General features: G+C 37.8%; 12 protein-coding genes across 12 annotated transcripts; 6 read left to right on the top strand and 6 right to left on the bottom strand.

Moving 5' to 3' along the window:
* Nucleotides 1-1,279: 1,279 nt before the first annotated feature.
* sfk1 (plasma membrane protein involved in inositol lipid-mediated signaling Sfk1) lies at nt 1,280-2,149 on the top strand (the record flags this gene model as incomplete). The annotated part of the gene is made up of 1 exon (XM_056183190.1): nt 1,280-2,149. The coding sequence occupies one exon, from the start codon at nt 1,280-1,282 to the stop codon at nt 2,147-2,149; it is 870 nt and encodes a 289-aa protein (XP_056039592.1).
* A 563-nt stretch (nt 2,150-2,712) lies between these two features.
* Nucleotides 2,713-5,089, top strand: utp13 (U3 snoRNP-associated protein Utp13; the record flags this gene model as incomplete). The annotated part of the gene is made up of 2 exons (XM_056183191.1): nt 2,713-2,738; nt 2,779-5,089. The coding sequence occupies 2 exons, from the start codon at nt 2,713-2,715 to the stop codon at nt 5,087-5,089; spliced, it is 2,337 nt and encodes a 778-aa protein (XP_056039283.1).
* Nucleotides 5,090-5,274: 185 nt separating this feature from the next.
* SOMG_04406 (DUF2009 family conserved protein) lies at nt 5,275-6,971 on the bottom strand (the record flags this gene model as incomplete). Its single annotated transcript, XM_056183192.1, has 2 exons — nt 5,275-6,580; nt 6,865-6,971. 2 exons carry the CDS (start codon nt 6,969-6,971, stop codon nt 5,275-5,277), a joined length of 1,413 nt encoding a protein of 470 aa, XP_056039871.1.
* A 408-nt stretch (nt 6,972-7,379) lies between these two features.
* snx12 (ER-vacuole tethering sorting nexin Snx12) lies at nt 7,380-10,397 on the top strand (the record flags this gene model as incomplete). The annotated part of the gene is made up of 1 exon (XM_056183193.1): nt 7,380-10,397. The coding sequence occupies one exon, from the start codon at nt 7,380-7,382 to the stop codon at nt 10,395-10,397; it is 3,018 nt and encodes a 1,005-aa protein (XP_056039595.1).
* Nucleotides 10,398-11,062: 665 nt separating this feature from the next.
* Nucleotides 11,063-11,724, bottom strand: dim1 (U4/U6 x U5 tri-snRNP complex subunit Dim1; the record flags this gene model as incomplete). Its single annotated transcript, XM_056183194.1, has 5 exons — nt 11,063-11,278; nt 11,353-11,463; nt 11,517-11,557; nt 11,617-11,642; nt 11,690-11,724. 5 exons carry the CDS (start codon nt 11,722-11,724, stop codon nt 11,063-11,065), a joined length of 429 nt encoding a protein of 142 aa, XP_056039865.1.
* Nucleotides 11,725-12,156: 432 nt separating this feature from the next.
* gpi10 (pig-B) lies at nt 12,157-13,710 on the bottom strand (the record flags this gene model as incomplete). The annotated part of the gene is made up of 1 exon (XM_056183195.1): nt 12,157-13,710. The coding sequence occupies one exon, from the start codon at nt 13,708-13,710 to the stop codon at nt 12,157-12,159; it is 1,554 nt and encodes a 517-aa protein (XP_056039420.1).
* Nucleotides 13,711-13,762: 52 nt separating this feature from the next.
* On the top strand, nt 13,763-14,230 carry coq10 (mitochondrial ubiquinone binding protein Coq10; the record flags this gene model as incomplete). The annotated part of the gene is made up of 1 exon (XM_056183196.1): nt 13,763-14,230. The coding sequence occupies one exon, from the start codon at nt 13,763-13,765 to the stop codon at nt 14,228-14,230; it is 468 nt and encodes a 155-aa protein (XP_056039668.1).
* Nucleotides 14,231-15,300: 1,070 nt separating this feature from the next.
* Nucleotides 15,301-17,105, top strand: atg20 (autophagy associated PX/BAR domain sorting nexin Atg20; the record flags this gene model as incomplete). Its single annotated transcript, XM_056183197.1, has 3 exons — nt 15,301-15,459; nt 15,539-15,647; nt 15,757-17,105. 3 exons carry the CDS (start codon nt 15,301-15,303, stop codon nt 17,103-17,105), a joined length of 1,617 nt encoding a protein of 538 aa, XP_056039258.1.
* Nucleotides 17,106-17,964: 859 nt separating this feature from the next.
* Nucleotides 17,965-18,597, bottom strand: tim23 (TIM23 translocase complex subunit Tim23; the record flags this gene model as incomplete). Its single annotated transcript, XM_056183198.1, has 1 exon — nt 17,965-18,597. One exon carries the CDS (start codon nt 18,595-18,597, stop codon nt 17,965-17,967), a length of 633 nt encoding a protein of 210 aa, XP_056039659.1.
* A 760-nt stretch (nt 18,598-19,357) lies between these two features.
* oca8 (cytochrome b5) lies at nt 19,358-20,296 on the bottom strand (the record flags this gene model as incomplete). Its single annotated transcript, XM_056183199.1, has 4 exons — nt 19,358-19,433; nt 19,568-19,638; nt 19,686-19,777; nt 20,149-20,296. The coding sequence occupies 4 exons, from the start codon at nt 20,294-20,296 to the stop codon at nt 19,358-19,360; spliced, it is 387 nt and encodes a 128-aa protein (XP_056039662.1).
* A 404-nt stretch (nt 20,297-20,700) lies between these two features.
* On the top strand, nt 20,701-21,048 carry mrpl31 (mitochondrial ribosomal protein subunit L60; the record flags this gene model as incomplete). The annotated part of the gene is made up of 1 exon (XM_056183200.1): nt 20,701-21,048. One exon carries the CDS (start codon nt 20,701-20,703, stop codon nt 21,046-21,048), a length of 348 nt encoding a protein of 115 aa, XP_056039338.1.
* A 183-nt stretch (nt 21,049-21,231) lies between these two features.
* ubp1 (ubiquitin C-terminal hydrolase Ubp1) lies at nt 21,232-24,022 on the bottom strand (the record flags this gene model as incomplete). The annotated part of the gene is made up of 3 exons (XM_056183201.1): nt 21,232-21,317; nt 21,375-23,509; nt 23,700-24,022. 3 exons carry the CDS (start codon nt 24,020-24,022, stop codon nt 21,232-21,234), a joined length of 2,544 nt encoding a protein of 847 aa, XP_056039727.1.
* Between the last annotated feature and the right edge of the window lie 36 nt (nt 24,023-24,058).

The raw sequence follows: 24,058 nt of genomic DNA on the forward strand, positions 1-24,058 counted from the left end.
GTTTAGTATTTATATTTTGTTTATTATTAATGTTATAAGATGGATTTTGTATTAGAGATTGGTGTGTTATAACTGATTAAGTAAACTAACAGTTAACTAAAATATCGTGAGTAGATGAGGATATCGTAGATACACTGTACTGACTGGATTATGTCTTCACAATGAAATCATTTAAGCATTTCTGAGCAGATCATACGAGACATTCCAGATGGATGGAAACTGTGAATCGACCAAATATGCAAAATTGAAACAGGTTTTTCACATGAAGAGCAGGTTATTAACATACAACTAATTAGTATGGTTTCAATATTTCAGCGAGGAAAAAGGACAGACGAAGGGGTTTATTCAGGTTAAGCTTTTATTTCCTCTTGGCTTATTTTGTCTCAAATTCTTTTCGTTTTGTTTACTTTTGGGATAGGTCCAAACAGTTAATGATCCACGAGTTTGTATGAAAATTACACTAGCTTATATGTAAGTTTGACCAGACAGGTCATGGTTCTGTTTCTATCAATTACAAGGACGCATTAAATCCTACCCGTATACCAGCCAGACTATGAGAAGATAATAGTTTATGTTTTGGGAAAGCATTCTTGAGTAACACTTACAGTAACAACCATGAGGACAATATTACAAGATTAATTTACCAACCTTCGCAAGGTTGACCTCTCCGGGGGAAGTCTGACAAATTATGATATCATATACGTAAAGCATTTTCGAAAGATGTTTATATATGTTCCTTTTACCAAACACCAAGTGAAAAGAGCGACAAGTGGGTAGGCTCTAAAACTCACAATATCGCGTTACTCAAAAAAAAAACAAGAAAAAAACTAGTTGAACATAAGACCAGGACCCCTTTTAAGAGCTGCTGTAGTAGTTTTTTGGTGATTCACGAATCATCCCAGATAATTTACGTGGTTAAAGACAAGTGCTTTTGAAAGCAAGGTCGGTCATTTGATATCTCTTTCGTTGTTTGCGTGTCATCTTATTTTTTAAGATACTCCTTCGTTCGATTTTTGCAAGACAAGTCATCATTTGAAAATTTCGAGTCTCAGATCTTGGATTATTTTACCCATCTTTACTGAACAAATCAGGAATAGGTTTTTATATAATTTTTTCTCTTGTAAATAAGCATTAAATAGTGTGGAAACGAATTTTTTTATGCTATTACATTAATAGTCTCCACATTTTTTTGATTCCTATTTTTAATACTCTGAGATATATTTGGATTTCTTGATAGTTTCATTTTAATACTCTACCAATTCCTTAATTTTTTGACATAATGGTTGAACGTGTTCCTTCGATGCCCAGTCGTCCCCGCTACTGGGCTTACCTTTTGTTTTTATTACCCCTTGTTTGCTTTTTAATGTGGACAATCGGTTTGATTGTCCTTTTGGGTCTTTGGAGTGCTCAAGATAAATGGCATACTCCTGGTGAACCCGATCCTGTATTTATTAGTGATATGGGTGCATATACCAAAGGATTTTTCATTCCCATGTGCGTTATCACTGGTGCTTCTTATCTTCTAAGTTTCCTCGCCATTCGTCTTTGCAGACAATGGCGATTTTTATATCCGACCACGAATAAGATCGAGGCCATCCTTGGTTGGTTTGCTGTATTAACAGCTGCTGGTTGTGCCGCTTGTTTAATCTCCTTGGCAATTCGTGATGATGTGCATCACGATAATATTCACTGGAAGTTCACTGCAGCTTTTGTTGTGTTGGCTTTTGTTTCTGCCGCTAGTAATATTTTCGAGTGGCTCTCTGCTCACCGCCATTATCGCTTTAGCAGGTTATTGGCTTTCTCATTTTGGTCAAAATTTATAGTCATTATTACGGCTATCGTTTGTGCCATTGCATTTGCTGGTTTGCGTCACTATCAGAATCGCTCCAAATCAGCTAGATTTGAGTGGGTTGTTGGATTTTTATGGGCTCTTTACATTGCTTTGTTGTGTTTGGACGTACTTCCAGCCATTTATCATGAACGTTATCCAAGCTATTCGGGTGACTTGGAGAAGGGTGGTTATGGTACTCAGCAACCTGGTGCTGCTGAACAACCTGGTACTACTGAACAGCCAGGCGCTGCTTATGCACCTCCTTCTGAGCCTCCAGCGGCCGTTACTCGAAACGAAGCTGATCCCACTGAGCTTTAATTTTCTGACTTATAACTACATTTCCTTGAATTTTAGCAGCTGGTGGCTGCAGGGTATTATAATTTATATACCCAATCAACTCATAGGTTGTTAACGGTTGTTAACAACTATTATGAACGCACTGTACACTGTTGCTGGGTTGGCAATAGTAATCAAAGTCCCTTTGGTAAAAATTTTTATGGTGAGACAAACTGCTTGTCTCTTTTCATTCATGTGCCATTTAATACACCTTACTATTTGTTCCTTTGTCAAAAAAGATAAAAATTCGTTACTTCAACAAAAGCACTTTTTTCCTTCTCAATTTACTTTTTACAGTTTACGAAGATACTGTTACTGATTATAATCGTTCATAATATTTCAATTTGAAAATTTTGTTTTTAAACATTTGTTTACCAATTTTATTTATATCATTCTATCATGCTACAATTTAGCGAAACGAAAAGCATTATGTTCAAGGAAGTAATGTACTATCTTAAAATTTGCTATATCGGTTTAGCAAAGTAGAACGTACAAAACATATAGATATGCAGAAAACAACTTCGTCTTTCACCAAAAATCGCTTTATGGCACCAATTGCAGAAAGGACTCGGTAAGTTCGTTTGAAAGCAAGAAATTTACTAATGCAACAGATTTGGCCTAAAAAAGAGCATTGAGCCCGTCTATAGCGGTGGCCCTATTGGCTTCGCTTCAAATGAAAAAATCCTAGTCACCAGTTTAGGTGATCGGATTGTGGGTAGTAATGGAGAGACTGGAGAAAAAATCTTTTCTCTTAGTAAGGATGAAGATGATTACGTTACTTCCATAATTATGACTAGCGATGCTAGCAGGTTGGTGGTTGCTTTTAGGTCGCGCTTGGTTATAATATTCGAAATCCCTTCAGGAAAACGCTTAAAGTCATTCAAAGCACATGAGACACCAGTAATTACGATGACCATTGATCCAACAAATAGCGTCTTGGCTACAGGCGGAGCTGAAGGTCTTGTAAAGGTATGGGACTTGGCAGGCGGATATACAACACACGTTCTCCGCGGACATGGCGGTATTGTCAGTGCACTTTGTTTTGGAAAATATCAAGGGAAATGGGTACTGGCAAGCGGTGCTGACGACACGCGAGTACGTCTTTGGGATTTGAATACCAGTCGGTCAATAGCTGCATTTGAAGGTCATAGCAGTGTGATTCGAGGTCTTACATTTGATGAATCTGGATCATTCGTATTGAGCGGTTCGCGAGACAAGACCGTCCAAGTATGGGATCTGAAAAAGCGATCTGCTGTTCGCACGATACCTGTGTTGCATGGTGTTGAATCCCTTGGATGGGTCAATCATCCTGAAAAAAATGAAAAAGTACTTTATACGGCAGGTGAGGGAAACCTTATCTTAGCGTGGGATTGGAAAACCGGGGCTCGTTTTAATCCCGATATCCAAATTGTCCCTAATGAAAACAATGCTATTATCCAGGTTGTTTCTATAGACGAGAATTCACTTTTAACTGTACATTCGGATTTGAGCATGCTTGTACAAACTTTGTCTATTGACAATGGATTTCTGGTTCAAAAGAAGCTTCATGGTTCTTTTGATGAAGTCATTGACTGTGCTTGGATTGGCGATGATCATTTGGCAATTGCATCCAATACTGAATATATCGATATAATTTCCGCTGATGGGACACAAGTTCATGGTGTTTTATCTGGTCATACTGATATCGTCCTCGCAATGCACGCTTCTGAAGATGGCGTTTGGATGGCAACGGGTGCTAAAGATAATACTACACGATTGTGGAATCTAGACGTTGAAAATAATAAATTTACCTGTGTGCGTGTTTTTACCGGTCATACAGCTAGTGTGACAGCTGTCGCTTTGGGTCCATTGGACGCTCAGGGTTTTCCTTCATTCCTTATATCTGCTTCCCAAGATCGAACGTTGAAGCGTTATGATTTGGGTTCTTCATTGGCTAATTCTGAAATTCAAGGTAGAGCTGTTTGGACGATTAAAGCACATGACCGCGATATTAATGCTGTCCAAGTATCTGCTGATGGACGTATCGTTGCTACGGTCAGTCAAGACAAATTAATCAAGTTGTGGGATGCATCCCTTGGTGAAGTTATAGGAGTGTTGCGTGGCCATCGTAGAGGTGTCTGGGCTTGTGTGTTCAACCCTTATAGCCGTCAATTAGCTAGTGGCAGTGGTGATCGAACAGTTCGTGTATGGAGTATGGATGAGCAACAATGTCTTCATACATTAGAAGGACACACTGGTGCTGTCTTAAAGCTGGCTTACATATCAAGAGGCACACAGCTTGTTAGTGCTGCTGCCGACGGTCTTGTAAAAGTCTGGTCTATATCATCGGGTGAATGTGTTGCAACATTGGATAACCATGAGGACAGAGTTTGGGCTGTCGCAGTTCGTGACGATGGAGCACGTATAGTGTCTGGTGGTGCCGATGCCGTCGTAAGCGTTTGGCAGGACGTCACAGAAGAGCATGCTGCTGAGGAAGCTGAGGAACTCGAACGTCGTATCGAGGCCGAACAATCACTTTCTAATTATGAAAAGGCTGAAGATTGGCGAAATGCTATTGCATTGGCGTTGTCATTGGATCGACCTCTCGGTTTACTACGCCTTTTCGAACGAGTTATGAATTCTCCTCATCAAAAAGGAAGCATTACAGGGAACGTTGATGTGGATAAAGTTGTGTCGGATCTAAACGACAATCAGTTAACAACATTGTTTCAACGCATTCGTGACTGGAATGTGAATAATAAAACTAGCATGGTTGCACAAAGGCTGCTACGTTTAGTTTTGCACGCTTACCCCGTTAAACATCTGTTGAAGATTCCAGGAATAAAAGGAATCTTCGATAGTATGTTTCCATATACTCAGCGTCATCTAACAAGAATTAATGATTTGTTGGAAGAATCCTATATTGTTGATTATGTTATGTAAATTAAAACAGAACTTTTTAATTATAAGTTAGTACTTCCGGTACTTAACTATTTTTAGAGATCAATTTTTAGCTATTGATTATTCTATGTTTCAAAATTGGGTTAAATAAAAATTGGGTCTATTTTTTTTGGAAAACTTGCAACAAAGCAATTGTAGCCTTTTTTAACAGTAGCCATAGTAATAAATTAGATACCCTCGAAATTTAGGAAACCAGACATGAGAAGGATACGATAATATTTTTTCTTGGAAATCTCGTTTGTCCAATTCCAAGCGCTGGTTAGACGACCGTCAATACAGCTGCCAGCGTCGTACCAATTATCAGCTCCGCGTCCATCGAATGCATGTTTAAAGAAATCCAGTAGTAAAGTTTGCTGTAAGCCTCTAATGCTCCCATATTCTTCTTCGATGTACTGTACCAAGAAGGGATCCCTCAAATATTCTAACTGCTGCAAAGCCTTAACAAGTGGTGTTAAAATGTGAGGAACTTGACGGTATTTGTCAATAAACATTAAAGCATTAGGAACGGCACGATCACCCAAATGAACAGCAGAACTACCAATCCAAGGTAAATCCTGCTCATGCTGCACTCCGGACAATATTTTATGAACCGTCGCGCGTAGCAAAGGGCATGCTTGAACACGGTTAAGACCCTGTCCTGTATCCGAAATGAAATATCTCGTATCTTTGTCAACAAGAGATGCATCACTTTGAAGCCATAGCAAAAACATTTGGTCCATCATACAAGACCAAAATTGCAGACTTTGGTGAACATAAAAGAATTGCGTCCGATGGTCATGTGTTAAACGAGCACCATTCATAAAACCAATTTTTAAGTTTCCGCCTTTCTTTGAATCTTGTGGTGAGAAAAAGTCATGCAAATAAGAATCCATTTTTTCAACAGGAACCCGATTAGCCATCAGAAACGATTCATGGTCGGCTAACGAAACCAAACAATCTTCCAAAATACTCTTTTTGTCATCATTTCCTTTCGCGTATTTTTTTAGCAATGCATCACTGCTTTTTTTTCGTTCTTCATTTATTTTAGATCGTAATGAAGCACCAGCATATGGATCTATTTGTTGGAGAGTAGAATCTAGTAGCTGTTTTTCAGACAAAATATCTAATAAATTATTCTCCTCTAGTACACGAAAAACGGTTTTTATGGGGATGTAAAAGTCAAAGCCCATTTGAATACAGACATCAGGTATCATGGAATCTTGGCACATGTACATCATAGCACCATAAGTAGTACGCATTTTTTCAGGATTCATAATTTTATATCGCCGTCCTATTTCAAATATGGATTTGAAGAAATCTGCATTCGTTGCATGGTCCTTTCCTTGCAGCAGACTTCGACCAAGTTTAATGTCCATTGCAACAACTAAGCCAGTCAATATGCTACACATTTCTGATAGGTAAGTCACCATCAGTTTTGTCCTCGACGTATAGGATATAATGTCAACACGGTCGGTATACTCGATAACATTTAGCCTGAATGTTAGAATGATTCACAGAACATAAAAAAGGATGAAAAAGTAACGGAACAGCACGCCTTTGCCGGTCGAAAACAAATGATAGATTAAGCCTTTTGTTGAGTACTTTCGTCAAATGTTTTTACAAGCTCAGAGCAAAGCAAAGGAAATATCAAGACCAAATAAAAACTTCATAATTAAATATCTCAATTGAATAATCGAATTGGCTTAATCTAAGCACTTTGGCAACGCGATTTATTTTCGTTCAGGACCTTTGCTGTTTCTTAAAATAATGTAACTTACGCTGCTTCTAATAAACCCAGAATACGCCGTTCATCTTCGTTTAAACGTACAGGGACAAATTTGGATTTTTCAACCCAGCTTTTTGTGAATAATCCGGTTTTTGACATGGTGGTATTGATCGAGTTGTGCAGCACCAAGTGCATACACTTCACCAAATCCTTTGAATCCATAATTCTTCGTTTTTGCTAAAATAAAAGTGAGGTTAAAGGCTTTTCAAGCTCAATTTTGCGTATTCTTTAAAAACGATTGTCAATTATTCGAGTTTATTGATTTATTAAGGATCGTGCATGTTGACTTGTGATTTCGGTGACGCTTTAAATCCAAATTGCTTTCTTTGAAAGAAAATATTTCTTGTAGGATTCCAAAAAGATATTTGAAAGTTCATTCCTTTCCATCTTTGGACCTTTGACGGAATTGTGTCCAATATTTTGATCTTTACCACCCTTTTCTCTTAGACATGCAATAATTTGTTATGATAAGTCTGTGAGTCGATTCTGTTAATTGTGCCCCTACTTATGTCCCATAATTTGAAGACTTACTTTTTTTTTGCTTTTTGCGGTTTCTTTATCTGGGTTGTTTTTCGAACTTTTGTTACAAAACTTATCTACTTATGGGCGGCTGGCTATTTTGTTTGGTTTCATTTGCATTCCAAGCATCTTGGTACCTTCAGTTCTTTCAATTCAGCTGAGCCGTTTCTTGTTGATCCTACAGTTTTTCGGAAACGGAGTCAAAATTTGCTAAAATCGAGATTCTTACTGAGACAAGCTTTATGTCCTGGATATCCAGAAATTTCAGAAGAGCTAGAGTTCATTCTGGAGAATTTCATGGAGAGATATGTTAAAAAATGGTCATCTCAGATAATTGGCGAACCGACTATTCCAAACAGCATTGAGGATCATTTCCGAAAATGCATCCATACTCTTTTTTTGAGTGTTGAGACAGTTGACTTTGCAGATGTTCTCATCAAGAAAATCCTACCACTACTTACAAAGCACCTACGTCTTTTTGTCGAAGCAGAACAACTCGTCGTCGGCCATAAGGCAGTTTCTTTCACCGACCATTTTGAGCTTTCAAAAGAAATAGCTGCGAAATATAATAATGGTTCATTACATAAAGCTATCCTTTTGTCAGGAAATCCGATGGTTGCCCAAAAGAAATATTTGAGGAATTGGACCATTCAGGTGTTGTCAATAATACTCCCTAATTACTACCAAACAAGTCCTTTGGTGATTTCACTAATAACCGAAATTATAATTAATATTGTTCTCCTTCCGCTAATATCTTACGTTTCTGACCCAGATTTTTTTAATTACTTAATTATTCAAGGTAGTGGAAGTATAATTGAACGGCGTAGAAAGATACGTCGCTTAAAGCATGCTATACGCAAGTTATCCTCAAATTCTCAGATTGGAACACGCAGGTTAGGACTAAAGGATAGTCAATATGCTTTCGACCAATATATAAGGGAAATCCATCGTATTTCTAATATTTCTGACGCTAGGCGTCTTCGATCTGAGTTGTTAGTGCAAAGGCGTCAATTAGATCAACACACCCCTTTTAGTTCTGAGCTTCAACAGTACCATGAACGTTTACGAGTAGCTTTGAATACAACCGAAAAAAGAATATCTGTACTTTCTGGATTCCCGTTTCAAAAAAGGCAGTCTGCCCTCGTTGAACAAGCTCAGTCTTTGCAGCAAATACTGTCTGATTCCGCGGCTGTATCATGTTTTTTAGAATTTATGGAACGCAGGCAAAGGTCTCATCTTCTTCATTTTTGGCTTGTAGTAGAAGGATTGAAAGAATCACAGGATGATCCTCTAAATGCACATATATTGGCTCCGTTTTCTGATATATCTTCTGATTATACCGATTTTGCAGCCATCGCTAAGAGTTATTTGAAAAGAGATAAAAAGCCTTTTAATTTACCAGATTCCTTGATGAGTTCTATATATTCTTTCATTGACCAATCTGAAAATAGTCTCTCGTCAGAACTGTGGATTGATGCCAGAAATGCCATGCTAGCCGCTCAGGAGCATGTTTTTAATGTTATGCATAATGATGATTATTTCGAATTTGTTAATAGCGATATTTATTATCGCTTTCTTGCTCAGGATGTTGTTTCAGATAAAAAATCGCTAACTTCATCAACTGCGTACAGTCCTGTTAATGATACTCAAGATAATCATGCAGACGTTTTTAGACAAGCTTCTATTAAAAGCATATCTTCTTCTTTAAGATCTTTTAATTCTTCTGCCTCAGTTCCTTTGTCCATGTCTTCTTTAAGAAGAGATAGTACTTTGAATGATGTGGATTTAGAAGGTTCAATCAGTAGCGATGAAGAAGAAGTGCTTTTTGCTTCTCCTGGTGATCTTCAACTCTCTGAAGCAATTCAAGAACTTCAGACAGATATCCAAGAGTTTGAAAATCAACTTCACGCACTGAGCACAATGATGAAAAAAGCCGAGTTAATTTCAGATCAAAAACAGCTCAGAAGTTTGTCTAAAAGCTATCAGGCTATAGAGAAGGCTGTGGGTCGGAAAAAAAGGCAAGTGGATCAATATTTGTCACAAGAAGAAGACAGCAAATTATACAATCGTTCGAGGATTTCTATAGACTTTTATAAACTTTGTAGGGATGAGAACGAACGAGAATATGCTGTCTATACGATACGTATTGAGCGCTTGGAAGGGGATGTTATAAGGTCAGGCTGGATGGTTGCTAGACGATATCGAGAATTTGCTGAATTGCATAAGCAATTGAAGCAAACGTTCCCACAAGTACGCTCCCTTAAGTTTCCGAGTAAAACCGTTATTCCTTCAATAACAATGTCGATTTTGGAGTACAGAAAAACAGCCCTTAAAGAATATTTACAATCTATTTTTCAAATGCCAGATGTTTGCGATAGCAAAATTTTGAGAATGTTTTTATCGCAACAGAACGTTACTGCTCCACAAATGTTCAATCCGAAGATAGTTGGAGAACGATGGAAACGCTCTTTGGAGACGCTAGGCTTTGAAGTTAACGGTTCCTTTAAGTTGTCACAAGCCGATAGTACATCATCTTTTTCAGCTCCCATTTGTGAGTTTTTTATTGAGCTCTTTTCTCCGAATAATGATATTAAGCAACAGTGGATGCCGAAAAAAGCTTATATTTCCATCTTAGAGCAGCTTTTTGGAGGAGCTTTAGAAAAACGTATACGAACTCAATTGAGTCAATGGATCAATCAAGAACGAATCTATGAAAAAGTCCACCGGCTTCGGCATAAGCTAGCCGACAGTAAGAAACATGAAAAATCGACACATGGATCTAATCGTGCTCGTAAACCAGCTTATGCTGATCGAAATCAACTCAAAGCTGAGGCTGGTATCATGCTTGCATCTATGTTTCCTGGGTATACGCCTGACATAGCTGTTAAGAGAATTTTTCGAATCTTACAAAACCAAACTCTTAATGCACATATTATTTATACTTTGCTGGATGAAGCACTCGATGGTTTAAAGCAGCATAAAGAGGATTCAGAAAAAAAATCATAGTTTACGAGTTTTCTCACCCCTCCTTCCACTTTAATAATATTTATAGTAATTTGCTACACTTAATATTTGCTCATTACGTTTCGCCTAATTATTAACAGCATCATATAGTAAATATTTATTTTTGTTATATTCCAACCAGCAGCGATGCTGTATGCTAAAGAACATGATCTTGATAATATAGGTCAGAGAGTGTTGCATTACTGAGCTTTCAGCAATCTTATTTTTTTCTCTTGCTAAGAACAGGTTATGATGCTATGGAAGAACGAGGCAATCTTGCTTATTAATTTACACTTATTCCTTCTATGACCTGCGGAGTTTACTATTTAATTTCAATATACATTTATACCCAGCCTATTATTGTCAAAATTGAGGTTGATTCAATGCCTATGGAAGATCTATCAAGTAAAGACGAGCCAAAATAAGGTAGCTTTACCAACCTTTCCATTAATTGTTTAATGAATGTATTTTTCCTTCCAGAGATCGACATATACTCCAAGGATAATAAATTCTTGCTCTTTTTGAAGAATTGAACGTTTAGATGGAGAAATCCTGTGACGATGGCAATCCTATTTTAGGTGTTCCATTACTCGATGCTAATGTCTATAAAACTTAATGAAGCTTCTTTTTCATAACGATATTTGACTGAAAAGCTTTCCTTTTATCGTCTAATAACGATGTCGCGTAGAATAGTCTTTAGGTGAAATAACCAAACCTTTTCCTTTTCTAGCTCCTCTGAAAATTGTCTCAATAATATCGATCATTTCATTTTTGTCTTCTAAGGCCCAATTGATTTTGTTGTTATTACCAGTACCCAAGTCAATCATCATGTGTTTATTTCGGTAGAAAAACATTATAGTACTTCTGTCATAAAGTTCATACATCTCTCACGAGTTAGTTTAACAGTTCTACTGTTTGTTCAGACTAAATCGGCAGCCCTCTGCCTGAAGTTTCATACCTTGTTGAAGTCAGGAACTTCGTCAATGTCAACTAAGTAGAAGACAGCCATATTCACTACCTTTTCAGCGATCCGGTAGAGGACTTCATCTTGTTTCATGCACTCCTCATCCTACACCAGCCAAGTTAGTACATTAATCCGTTTTCCCATGATATAATACATACATGATCCCGACCAAAACGTATAACTACGAGTCTCTCTTGTTCTTCACATATCCGTTAGTTACTGGAGTTACAAAAGAATCCAACCAACATGAGTTCATACCAGAAAGAATTGCTTGGTCGACATGCCTAATGCACAGTTGTTAGATACATACAAATAAATGGTTTTTTCATACCATCCAGAATGAAGATGAGGAAGGAAATAACTCATCTTGACGTTCTGAAAGTAGTGAACTTTTGCTTTTTCCTGGAGAATAGAAATTCAATAAGGACGCTTGGGAATGCACTATACAAGTTACAGAAAGCTGACGCACTCGGCTAATTTGCTGAAGTAGCATGTACCCTGGTTTGCAGAAGCAAATGAATGAAGGTTTTTTGTGATGGTGCAGAAAAGAATAAACAGTAGTTACATATGAATGTTACATTGTCAATAAATAAAAAGGTCTTTTATTGATTGATTCATTGAAAACGGAATTGAGGTTGTTTCATCGTTTCCTGGATAACTTGGATTAGTAGGTATCAACATCAATAGTAGCAGAATGGAAACAACTCTTAAATGAGCGATGAGGCTTACGGAACATCGAGGAATAGTTTATTCATATCGTATCGTTGTCATTAAGTTAGAAGTAATATATTATTATAATCATATACGAGACTTGCCCTCGTTGAAAGATTCGTATTGCTTCTCATAAACGAGTAAATTACCTCGTCGCTCTTCACTTTCTGGAATCCAAGAGTTAAAGTACCTTGCAAACTCATTATATAAAAGTCCTTTGGAATGAAAATATTTTTCAAGCGATGGTAAGCGTTCTTCGAAAAAAACCAAGTAGTCCGGATATGCATCTAGTTGGTCAAGATAAGCTGGCATATCCAAGTAAAACCTATTGGTCTCATCAAATGGATGCTCAAAAGGTTCGCAGGTAAGGAACCGCCACGTATGATCTGCAATCGGAACGTGAATTTGGGATTGCCAAGGTGTCGTATGGCAAGGTGCAAGAATAATACCAGTTTTGTTTTGGGCAGCAAGAGAATGAATCAACGGCATCACTTCTGCAGCCCCCAATTGATGATAACGGCAAAGGACAATTGCAACACCGATATGTACAGTGCTAATTATAACAAAAGCACGGCGTATCCATTTTGAAGACACTGAAGCCAAACCATTTCCAATAGCTGAAAGAATTATAGGAGATAATGGATAGACAAACCGAAATTCTTTATGGGCAATAAAGGAGTATGGAAGTAAAATAAATCCGACGGCGAAAATAGCCTGTAGGTCGAACGACAACAAGAGGAAAACAATATATCCCCCGCAGATAATTGGTATAGCTTGTGAAAGATAATAATGTGAGGAATTTACCCCATAAAGAGAAGAAAGACCTGATGTGACATTAAAGTTAAAGAAAGAAACGATAGGGAATACGAAACGACCGTATACATATCGGTCTACCAAGACATTAAAAATGAATATCGCGCTTGTAACTGCAGTAATCTCTGGAAGGTGATTTAGCACTTCCAAAACTAACTGACGCACCCTTGCAAATATCAAGCTAGGGCGAAGAAAAGATACTTTAGGCGAAGTTGTCCATAACAAAGTGGGAACGACCCAAACAAGTAGATTAGTAGGGCGAATAAGAAAAGCAATTCCAATAAAGATTATGAACCATATTAAAGCTCGAAATTTGAGGTTAGGATTATGGATGGTCTTGGTTTGACTTTGAGACACGAGCTTCAAATATTTTTGCCATTGCCAAAGAGCAAGAGCTGTCAGTGTTGTTTCCAACGAATTTGCAAAAGTTCGAACACCAACATAGGCATTAAAATAGGAGAATAGAGAACAAGCAAGGGTCCATCGGGCAGCTCTTCTGCCGTAGCGATGTAGGGCAAACTGATAAGTACCATAATCTAGGATAGCAGCAAAGGTTCCTTGTAGGATACGAGGAGCACACAGCATAATTGTGTAATTAGAATCCCATCCTAGTACTTTCAATAAGCGATACAAGGTAGCAAAAATAAGAGGATGCAGACCAGAACGGATAGAGTTTCTCCATTCCCAAGTAAGAAATCCATATCCAAATACTAAATGATGAGCAACCTCCAAAGACTGGTAAAACTCGTCAGGTTGGAAAAACGTCTTTACCCATAACGCATTCCACCATCGAAAAGCAAATACCACAAACCATATCCAAGTCTGCATGGCGTTTCGAAGTACGTTGCAATGTTTCGAATGCTTTCGAGCATCCAAGCTGATGCCGTATAAACCTTCGTTCTTGTTTCGTCTGGTTAGTGATATCGATGAGTATGAGCGGTTTGTACCGTTCTGTCAGAGATCAAAAGTAACGAGCAGAGATCTTACAACAGGTTTGCCAAATAAAGCAGATTTAACTATTGGATTTGGTAAATTTTGCGAAACGTTTGATAGTCGAGTGGTTTGTGATCCAGTTGAGAGAACCGTCCTGGCAGATGCTTCTCATCACCAGTTGTTTCAGCATTTGAAAACAAATTGGAAAATAGTGGAGGCTTCTAAAGGAAGAATTCGAGTAGACTTGGAAGTGGAGTTTGAATTTCAAAGCAAACTTCATAGCGTCGTAAGCAAACTGGCAGGCTCCACGGTAGCTACCGAAATTATTCAAGGATTCGTGGATCAAGCGAAGCAAAAATATGAGCTTGAACACTCAAAGGAACCACTCAAAGACGATCTTTCAAATGTCCCATGAAATTGGGGAATTGGGAATCCCATCCTGTTCTAAATTAACACTAAGATTCGACTATAAATTACAGTGATGCGAAAAAAGTATATTTACTTTTCTTCAAAAAGAAACAAGCTGCAAGAAGAAAAGGAAGTTTTATTCTCAAAAGACCACCTAAGCCAATTTTACGAACATTGTACATAATTGCTAAACTAAATTGTTGACGACTCAGAATACAATTCACGGACAGTTACCATCTTTGGATATCCAAGTTAGCTCTGTATCTGCAACTCCATTTCCTACGCTTCGTCTTATTTTTAGAGGAGTAATCCAGTGTAATGTTCAAGATACCCATAAAGATATTGTTTCTCGGATTACTCTATAAGAATGGAGGATTGCCTAGGATAACCGTTTCCGTGTCTTTTCGTTCACAACTCCTATACCCCATCTATATTCATTGGCTAGAAAAGAGCTGAGGGAGGAATGTGTTGAGAGACAAGTCGCTTTGCAATGTAATAAATGATTCCCTTAGATACATATATCTCAATACCTCTTTTTCAACGTTTGTTTCATGGTGTAGCAAGTCTACTCCTAGTACGAACAATAGTCTTGGCAGTAAAATTGGATTCGAAATCATCACTCAAAGAAAAAACGACTAACGAATCTTTTGTTTTTGCCAATAATGCAATGAATTTACAGACACGAATGTAAACTACTATAACATAACTTCACAAACACAACATACCTTTTATTCCGTTAAAAATCTAGCAAGCGCAATTTAAGTCTTAATTTCATTTCATTCAGTTTTCTTAACACTAGTTTCCTCCTTCACACCGTACATACAATCCTTTAATTGAATATTGACTAAACATAGGATATTGTAAATAAACAAACAGCAAGTAACAACCGAGTCACAACACTTGAAAGACTTCAGTCGTTACGTGTGCAGATGGTATTACTCACAGGTATGAACTTTTTTATCTATTCAAATTACGATACGCTGTACTTTCTTGACCATTATTAACGACGGTCCTTACGATCTGCTATCTATATTTATAAAGGAATCAGACCAATACATAACCAACCAAATATCTGTTATGGACGTATTAAAAGAAGGTGGTTATAAAGAAAGACCGTCTTTAGATTCTCATGAAACCGCTGAAGGATTGGATAGGCGAACTCGTCTCCAGATTTCGATTGTTAGCACCGTGACATCTTCAGATGGATCGTTTGTGGAATACGAAATCGCACACAAGGTACGTTTTATAAAACTTCATTGCAGTTTAAACAATTGATGAATTGGGGATGTGTCGCTAATCCATGCGAATGCTTTAGAAGCGATCTGTTTGGAGGCGGTATTCAGATTTCGAGTCTTTGGTAAAGTTGATGCATAGACGCTACCCAGCAGCAATTGTACCACCAATTCCAGGAAAGCAATCACTACGTATGTTTAAAATGAGCAGATTTCGCTCATAAGTTGCTCTTACTTGCCAAGACCGGTCACTAACGAAGGCTTTATGGGCTCTGTTATGAGCCAAGCAAGCCTTATATAGTAAGCTATGCAAAGAATCCTAGAAAAGCGAAAAATGATGCCGATTTTTTGGGATTCCGTTCCCGTATGCTTGAACTCTTCCTTCGCCAGTGCTTCTTACATCCATTGCTCCATGTCGATATAGATTTTGACAAATTTATCAATTCCAGCATTTCATGGAGCGCCATAATATCTTCTATGGGTTTACCAAAAGATTCCACCGATCCTCTTCGCTTGCCTCCGATTGGTACTGAACCCGACCCTTTTGCGCACTTGCGCTCTTCTATGCCTTTAGTAATGTCTAACGCAGTAACCCCTCCATCCTCAAAAAGCAAAAAACAAAATGTTCCTTCTCAATCAGCCCGTCCCACCAGCAACCCTTCCACTACCTCTTCTATAGATGGACCTGTCTATCCGGACTCTGAAGACGAAGCAAAACATCCACCTACATCTAGTGAACTGCTCATTACGCATGATTCAGATGATAATACATCTTCTGCTTCTGTTCAAGAACATTCCTCCTACCTCCCATCGGCTATTGATGAACTTTCCATATCTTCAAATCCACAAGACACTACCCGCCCAGAATCCAAAGATTTAACAACGTATACCAATGAAGTAATGCTTTGTCGAAAGTTTCTGCATCATAACCTCAGCCCTTCTATTCATTCTACTTTAAATGGGATTTCTAAAATGGAGTCATCTCTCTCCAAATTGGGATCTGCTTTTCATTCTTTAACCGCTTTAAGCGAGGCTCACTTAGCAAACCATTTACAAGTCATTGCTAATGCGTTCGAATTTAGTGGGATGTATGCAAAGGAATTAGAACAAGAGTTTAACTCTGCTGTATACGAAAAGCTAATTCAGTCGATGCAGTTAGCTCGTTCTGCCGTTAGGGCTCTTAAATATAAGGACTTAAAAATACAGCAGAGAGATTTTTTAAAAGATCAGTTAGTTCACTCGAGCTCTATCAATTCAATAGATTCGTCGTCGCCCTCTTCTCAGCCATTCAATCGGCTGAACACAATTCAACGCACAATGGTTTCACATGCAAAAAAGGGATACACAATTTTTGGAAAATTACAGAATGCAATTTACGATTTTGTTGATGGCGAAACATCCATTAGCAAGGAAACGTTGCAAGAGCATAGAACAACTATTGAAAACCAACTGACCGCTGCAAGCTGGGATTGTCAAACAATTGATAAACTCATCGATGAGGAGCTAGAATTCTATAAATTATGCCAAAGCACTCAACTGCAAGAGATAGTGAACGCGGTGCATGCTTCAATTTCAAAATGGGCGCAATCAAACCTACAACGATGGTTACGAACAAGAGAAGAATTAGAGGAATTGTCGAGATGTATATGACAACTTATCATTTTTGCTTATTGGTTCACGAAGAGCAACGCACGTTTATAATGTGTCAGTTACGATTTATGATGATGACTTTTTTTCTTTATATTCAATCTTTTAAACCTGTTACCATGTATATTAATTATATTAATTTATTTTCCTCAATGCATTTTTGCGTGTTCAATGGTATAATTATAAGAAACCCTATGGATCTTTGTAGTATCAGCGGGGTTGAAGCGGACCGTTTTTAAGCAGAAGTATAGTAGTCTTTGCAAATTCTGGGAATATATATTAATTTGGATGGTCAAAATCTATTTGAGCGCACTAGTAGAAGATACAGAATGAAATGAATAGCAAAAGCGTAAAAACTTTGGGAATTTTATTGACGGTTAGTACATGCATAGATCCAAAAAGGAAAAGAAATAAGGACCAAGTTGAGAATAAAGATGGTTTATTCAATTTTTATTGGCAATCATTAAGCAAAAAAGTAAGATATAATGGAACAACATGTTTGCCGAATCCAGTGACCAAAAACACATAGAAAGAATGTAAATGGTCCTCCAATAGAAACTAAACTTTACTGTTTTGCAATTTCAATTCCTCTTAAACTATCTTGAAGAGGGAAGTAAGTAGAAACAAGGTGAAAAACCAGCACCCAAGAATATAGGTTGAAGCCAATTCAAACATTAGAATCAAATGTGATATAAATAAGAGATTATTCTTATTATATTTTGTTTTCAAAAAACCAAGGTAAAAGTACAAAGGTGAAACAATGCAATTCAATTTACGGTAGAAGAGATGAAAAGGGGGATTTTCATGACTTGTAAGAGGAAATTACACGCAAATCACGAGGATTAATAAACAAAAATCACAGTTAATCCTTCTTGCTCGTCAAAGTCTTTTTGACAAAAGCCCAAACACCAGCAGCAGAAGCCACCAAGGTACTACTGATGGCCATTGCACGCACGCCACGAGTAGACTTGTAAAGAGCACCAGTTACAGCACCAGCAGCAACACTGTTTTCCCAGCTATGCTTTTCGCGCTTGTAACCGATAAAGGAGTTGATTCCATTGTACACAATGGCGAGCACACCAAGAGAGTTTCCGACAAAAGGACCACGGCGTGTGACACCGTTCAAAACACCGTTCAAACGAAGTCTAGTAGAAGAGATGTCTCTAGTTTTTTTAAGACCTTCATTTAAACCCCATGCACCACCAACGGCTAAACCGGTCAAATACGAAGTACCAGTTCCGTAGCAAAGATCGTCTTGCCAACCACGAGAAGGGAGAGCCATACTATCACCAGGCAAAGCGCTTAAGGCATCTTCTTCAATAAGCAAATAGTCTAAAGGCTTATCTAATTCTGCCAAAGGATGAAGCTTTGCGGGATCAAATTCTGACTGAGAGAGGATATCCGAAGCAGAGGATCCCGGGGAGGCTTCATTTTCAACAGGTTTTGCCAGAGTATCTTGATTTTCCTTTTTTTCTCTTGTAAATAACCAAGACATGTTCAATTTTGTGATTTGAACTTACAAAGAAGATGTTGGTTGTCAGTCGGTGGACGCCGCCTATTTTAACGCGCTGGGGATTAGGGTCAATTTCATTTGATGAACGATTTTGATATTTTCTACTTACAATAATTGCCTTTTCTTTTGTTTTATATTCAATCTAAAATGTAAATATTTTTTTGTTTAAAAACTGATTTTACTTTATACATCCATTTGCAAGTCATATCGTTGTAAAAACATAGACATTTATACCGTCCTTCGTCTGCTCCATTGAATAAATCTTTTAAAGTATATTTTTGGGAAATAATTAAAAAAGAAGGACCTAATAAACTGGCAAAGAGCGAGGTAACGTTCAAGCACTACTCTGTGAAAAGGTACATTTAGTATAGCTAACTGAAATAAAAAACAGCATGAAATTAAGACCAAGGGTTTACCGATCTTTCGAGACGAGCAAAAGCTACTAAAAATTAAACAAGAAAAATAGTTAAATAGTTAAAAAAAATTGAGGGGATAGGCCTCTCGGATCGAACCTTTTTTAAAGAAAAAGGAATCGCACAGAAACGCCATAAAAATTGATTCTAGATAAAGCAATAAAAAAGATTATTAAATTGCAATTTGTCGAAGGGGAAGACAAAAACAATAATGAACGTATGTATAAGAGAAATCACAACGAAAGACGAAATTTTAGGACCATCAACTGCATCCGTAAACTGGATCTACTTCTTTTTCTTGAAGATGTTGATTGCACTTATGTCCCCGCTTATTTAATGAAATACATACGGAAAGCAACGTAAGCAACAATCATAGCGACAACGAAGACCCACATTGCAGGATGGCTAGAAAGCAATGTTAGTTGAAATCTGAAACAGATGAAATATATATTTCCTTGTGTCTCAGAGCAAAGATAAGAATAGCCATTCTGAATAAAATTATGATCCCTACTTTGTTTCAATGACCCAAGATTACTTACATAGCCTGAGAAGAGTCGTAGCACTTGTCGTCAGAGTAAGAATTTGTAGGCAATTCAGGACCACCTTCCGTCTAAAGTAGCATCAGTTAGTAAATGTCTATCGATGTTTGAAACCAACCTTAACCAATTTGCCAACAAAAAACTTTTTAAGCATCTCTCGAGCGTCTTCTGAGTGACCAACATCATCAAAGGGACCGCTTGCATCGTGACCTACAATAAGAATATTAGCAAACACAATGACGAGAAACGATATAAAATTCAGCGGACATGCGGATTCTAACAAATGCAAACACAAAGGCTGTACAGGGCCCACAAAGTTAGAATTCACAAACAAGAGCAAAGTTTTTGGGAAGAAAGCGACAGTCAAGTCACCATTCTGTATGAACTAAAATCAACCATTCGACGCGTCCTCAACAAGAAAAACGCGTCGTTTTCTTTTTTCTTTTCGTATTCCCTGTGTGAAAATACTGATAGCGAGTTCCCATTCCTTCCACCTTGGCCCTTCTTTTCGTCAGATACTGATCAGACGTATACAGCCTTGCATTTTCACTCATTTCCCGTTACAGACATCAATTTCTTACCAGCAAGATCTACCAAGACTTCTTCACCACCAGGATGGGCCTCAATGAACTTGGTAATGTCGAAGACCTCATCCTTGATGGCAATCCATAAGTCCTCGCGAGTGTTGTGCTGCATCACTTCCTCAACAGAAACGATCTTTTCAGTCATTTTTTTTCTATTTCTTTTGGTTCTTTCTGGTTCTTTTCAGTAAGCAGTGCCTTTGAAGCGATTGATGTTGAGATCCAGCAAGTCGCGGTGCTTCCAATAAGAAGAGCTGAATATTCTATTACCAGCTTTTAAGCATGCCTTTCGAAGGTGGTCCGATTTACACACTCAAAAAGTAGTCACGCATTGGATTTTGCAAAGTGCACCCAAAATTCATGACTTGACAAAAGCCAATATTTTACCAGCCCTTCTGCTTTTCCTACTTTTCATTTTTCCGGGTTCAAAGTTGAATATACTATAGAACAAGAGATACTTTTTTTGTAGTTACGTAATCTGTTTCTAGATCTGTAAATTTCCATTTCTTTTCCCTTTTTTGGTTAATTCACAGTTTTTGCGCTCTTCCAAACATGTTTGGCCCTTTTCGCAGTACACTTGCCCGACTTGGAGGTTTAGTTAAGAAAGATCCCTGGAGGTTGTCACACAATCGAAAATATCGTCTCCGTCAACGACTTCGCGGCGTTGATCAGGTTGTCGATGTCCTACGTTCTGCTTTGTCAAAACAAAATGAATCGGTACATGCCATTGAAAGCTTTGCGGCTACAAATCCAAAAGAATCTGAAATGACACCCAAAGATAAGTACACTGTGTTCACCAGAAAAACACAGGGTTCTGGCCCTGGTGGATTTCGCAAATCTATACATAAAGTGCCTAAATGGACCAAGATTACTCATCGCACCAACCCTGAAGGTTTTTAATCATTATTCTTTTTACGTTGCTTTTTTTTTGCCTTTCTCTAATGATAATTCTTTAACCTTCTCTCCTCTGTGCCTTGAAATCTTATATGCATTGTTTAATACCTCTTTTACCAATAATATACAAGTCTTTCGTTTACAAGCTTTACAGAAACCATCCATTTTTCTGATGGATCTCGTGTTACCTTATGCCTTTGTTTTTTCTTGGAAAAAAAGCACATATGCCGCAGCTGTGACGATGGCATCGTCTCCAACATTTTCAACATAAGCATCTAATAGCAAAATCGTTAGTTACTTTTTCGATATGTATACTCATTCACGAGCCTTACCATCGTAATTTAAAAAGCTGCTGCTCGATGCATCCTTAGCATACGAAGTATAGTGGCTGTTAATCATGTATCCATGATGATTGTCAATCGCATACAATTCGTATGTATGCGATCTGTTCTTAGCCTCTTTTTTCTTTAGCTCCCTTAATGGACTAATATGTGGTTTCATATCCAAGTTCACCGTAGGAAAACGGACATAATCTCTCCTTTTCCGAAGTTTTCGTATGCGGCCTGTACAACTAAAACGATTCAAATGTATAATTAAATTTCTTGGTAACTTCCAAATCTCCATTTGTTTAGTAGCCGCCCGAAAATCCTTACACGATGGACAATACCATGAATCTTCCAACGAAAGTTGTTCAGGCCGAGAAAATTCTTCAAGGCAATCTTCCAATGTGATAGAATCTACATGGTATTGCTTTCCGTCAAAAAACCAATTGTTTTTTATAAATGCCTTTTTCTGGCTTTCTTCTTTCCATACACACATGATAATCGTCTGTTTGTTCAAAACGACACCTTCTTCGCCCACTGGAGTATAATCATAGTTTTCAAAATCTTTCAATCTGTTCCACACGTCCACGCCAAACGGAAGAGTCTGTATACATATTTGAAACATATCGGGAGTTATAAAGGTGTCAGTATATGTGCAATATAATTTGTACACTCTGCTGTATAACTCCTTTTTGGAAACATAGTTTTCGGAAAAAGAAAGTTGTAGTGGATATCCAAAAGGATCACATCGTTGAAGTGATCCGGGTATTTGAGGAAGACTTTTACAGTGAACAACGGGCGTAATTATCTTTTCTCTCGTTGTTTCATACATGAATAAGCGATCGTAGGAGCGAATCGTTTTTGAGATTTTGCTATGTTCACCTAAACATTTATAAACTTTCCCATCATATATATCGACTGCTTTTACGTCCTCGGTATCGTAGCCAAGCTGTTGCAAGCGCAATATAGCATAGCATTTAGCTTCGTTCACAGTGTAATCGGAAGGAATTTGGATGACGAACTTTTCGGGGGAATCATTTTCTGACATAGGAACAAAATTAACGGTATGTCTCCATTTTGTTAGCGTTGGGAGGGGCAAAGTTAGGTACATGAAAGGATCAAAGACCACAGACGTCAAACCGCAAGTCGAACATTGCAATGTACTTTTGTACATTCCTTGAAATAACTCGACAACAACCGAATCATTTCTTTTTGCATACATCTCCCAACATTCATCTGCCACCTTTTGAACCTGTATTTGGTTTTCAGTGTACAGGTCTGGCCTTTCAAAATACGGCTTATCAATAACTCTGTTAAGGTCTTCATGTAAACCGTCAAGGAAAAATGCGATAAATTCTTGTGAATCATTTTGGCTATAGCCGGCAAAGGATGAATTAAATTCACTAACAATGTATTTCAATGTATAAGGAGAGATCGGGTGTCCAAAAACACCATTTTTATTTGCTTGCTTTATGAGATTAGCATAAGCAAGGGCAACTTTTCCTTTCATTCCCAAAGGATTCGTGAAATTGATTTCCCCTTTATACCGATCATGAAGAAAGTATTCAGATAGCTCCTGAGTATGAAATAAGCATTGAAGAGCAGAATTCATATAGCACGTATTTCCAATGTTATTCATCCCGCAGTATCCACGCTCAAGCATATTCTTCGTATTAGTTACTTGAGGCGAATCCATCGGCCATTCCTGAAGCTGAGCATTTAGAGCTTCAATAACAAGACATCCTTTCTCCAAATTCATCTCAAACATTGTCATGCAATCGGCAAAGTCATTCAACAAAATGGCTCCCCAAAGACTTCTCGCATGGGGTATTGGTATGAATCGGCTAGACGGTAATAATCGTTCATTATGCCATACGCGGTATTCTATTGATTCTGGTATATTGAAATTGACACGAATAAAGTCAAACAGGTCTTTAAGAGTCTGGCTCTTTGAGAAATGGAATTTATAAGGACCTTCATAGTGGGGAATTGAGGGAAGGAATGAGAGTTCTGCATCTATGGAATTAGAATAAATAAAAGCCGTAGAAAAAATAATGGGGTATACATTCACAAATGGTTGCAAATTGTGTTTTGGTCCAACGAGTATAACTTCTCTCTCTATCGGTAATCCATGGACTCCAAACCTGATTAAAACCGTTAGTATAATTAAGACAAACATTTAAAAGAAATTTATTATGGCCTTATTACTGCTAGCTTCACTTATTTTTTGATGAAGCTTGCGAAGAATACTATGCCTTGTAATAGCACAAGCATCAAAAGGTAATGAACCTTTAAGCCCGTTTATAGAGGAAAATCAATCTTTATAAGCCTTACCATTGTGCTAGCTTCTGCCAGGCAGAAGATGATATAATTGTATAGTCAATTGATTCCTCAAGCCCAGGCAAAAGCTGGTGGTTTTTGTCCAGCAATTTTCTCTGTTCTATCGGACCAGGATGACGGCTTTGTCCATTTAAGAAGTCTTTATAGGCTTCAAACCATTCGTACTCAATCAAATAAGCTGAATCGTCACTTTTCCATTTATCCAAATCGCCGTCTAAAGTGGAAATAAAGTCTTTTACCAACGTTTCACAAAAATAGTCTCTCCAGGATTCCGAATACTGCGGTTTTCCATTATGAGCAGCAGCAATTGAAGCCATTTTAAACCATTGCTTTTTAAACCGAGGTTTTCAATC

Source organism: Schizosaccharomyces osmophilus, chromosome 3 (assembly GCF_027921745.1).
Source record: "Schizosaccharomyces osmophilus chromosome 3, complete sequence".
NCBI lineage: Eukaryota > Fungi > Ascomycota > Schizosaccharomycetes > Schizosaccharomycetales > Schizosaccharomycetaceae > Schizosaccharomyces > Schizosaccharomyces osmophilus.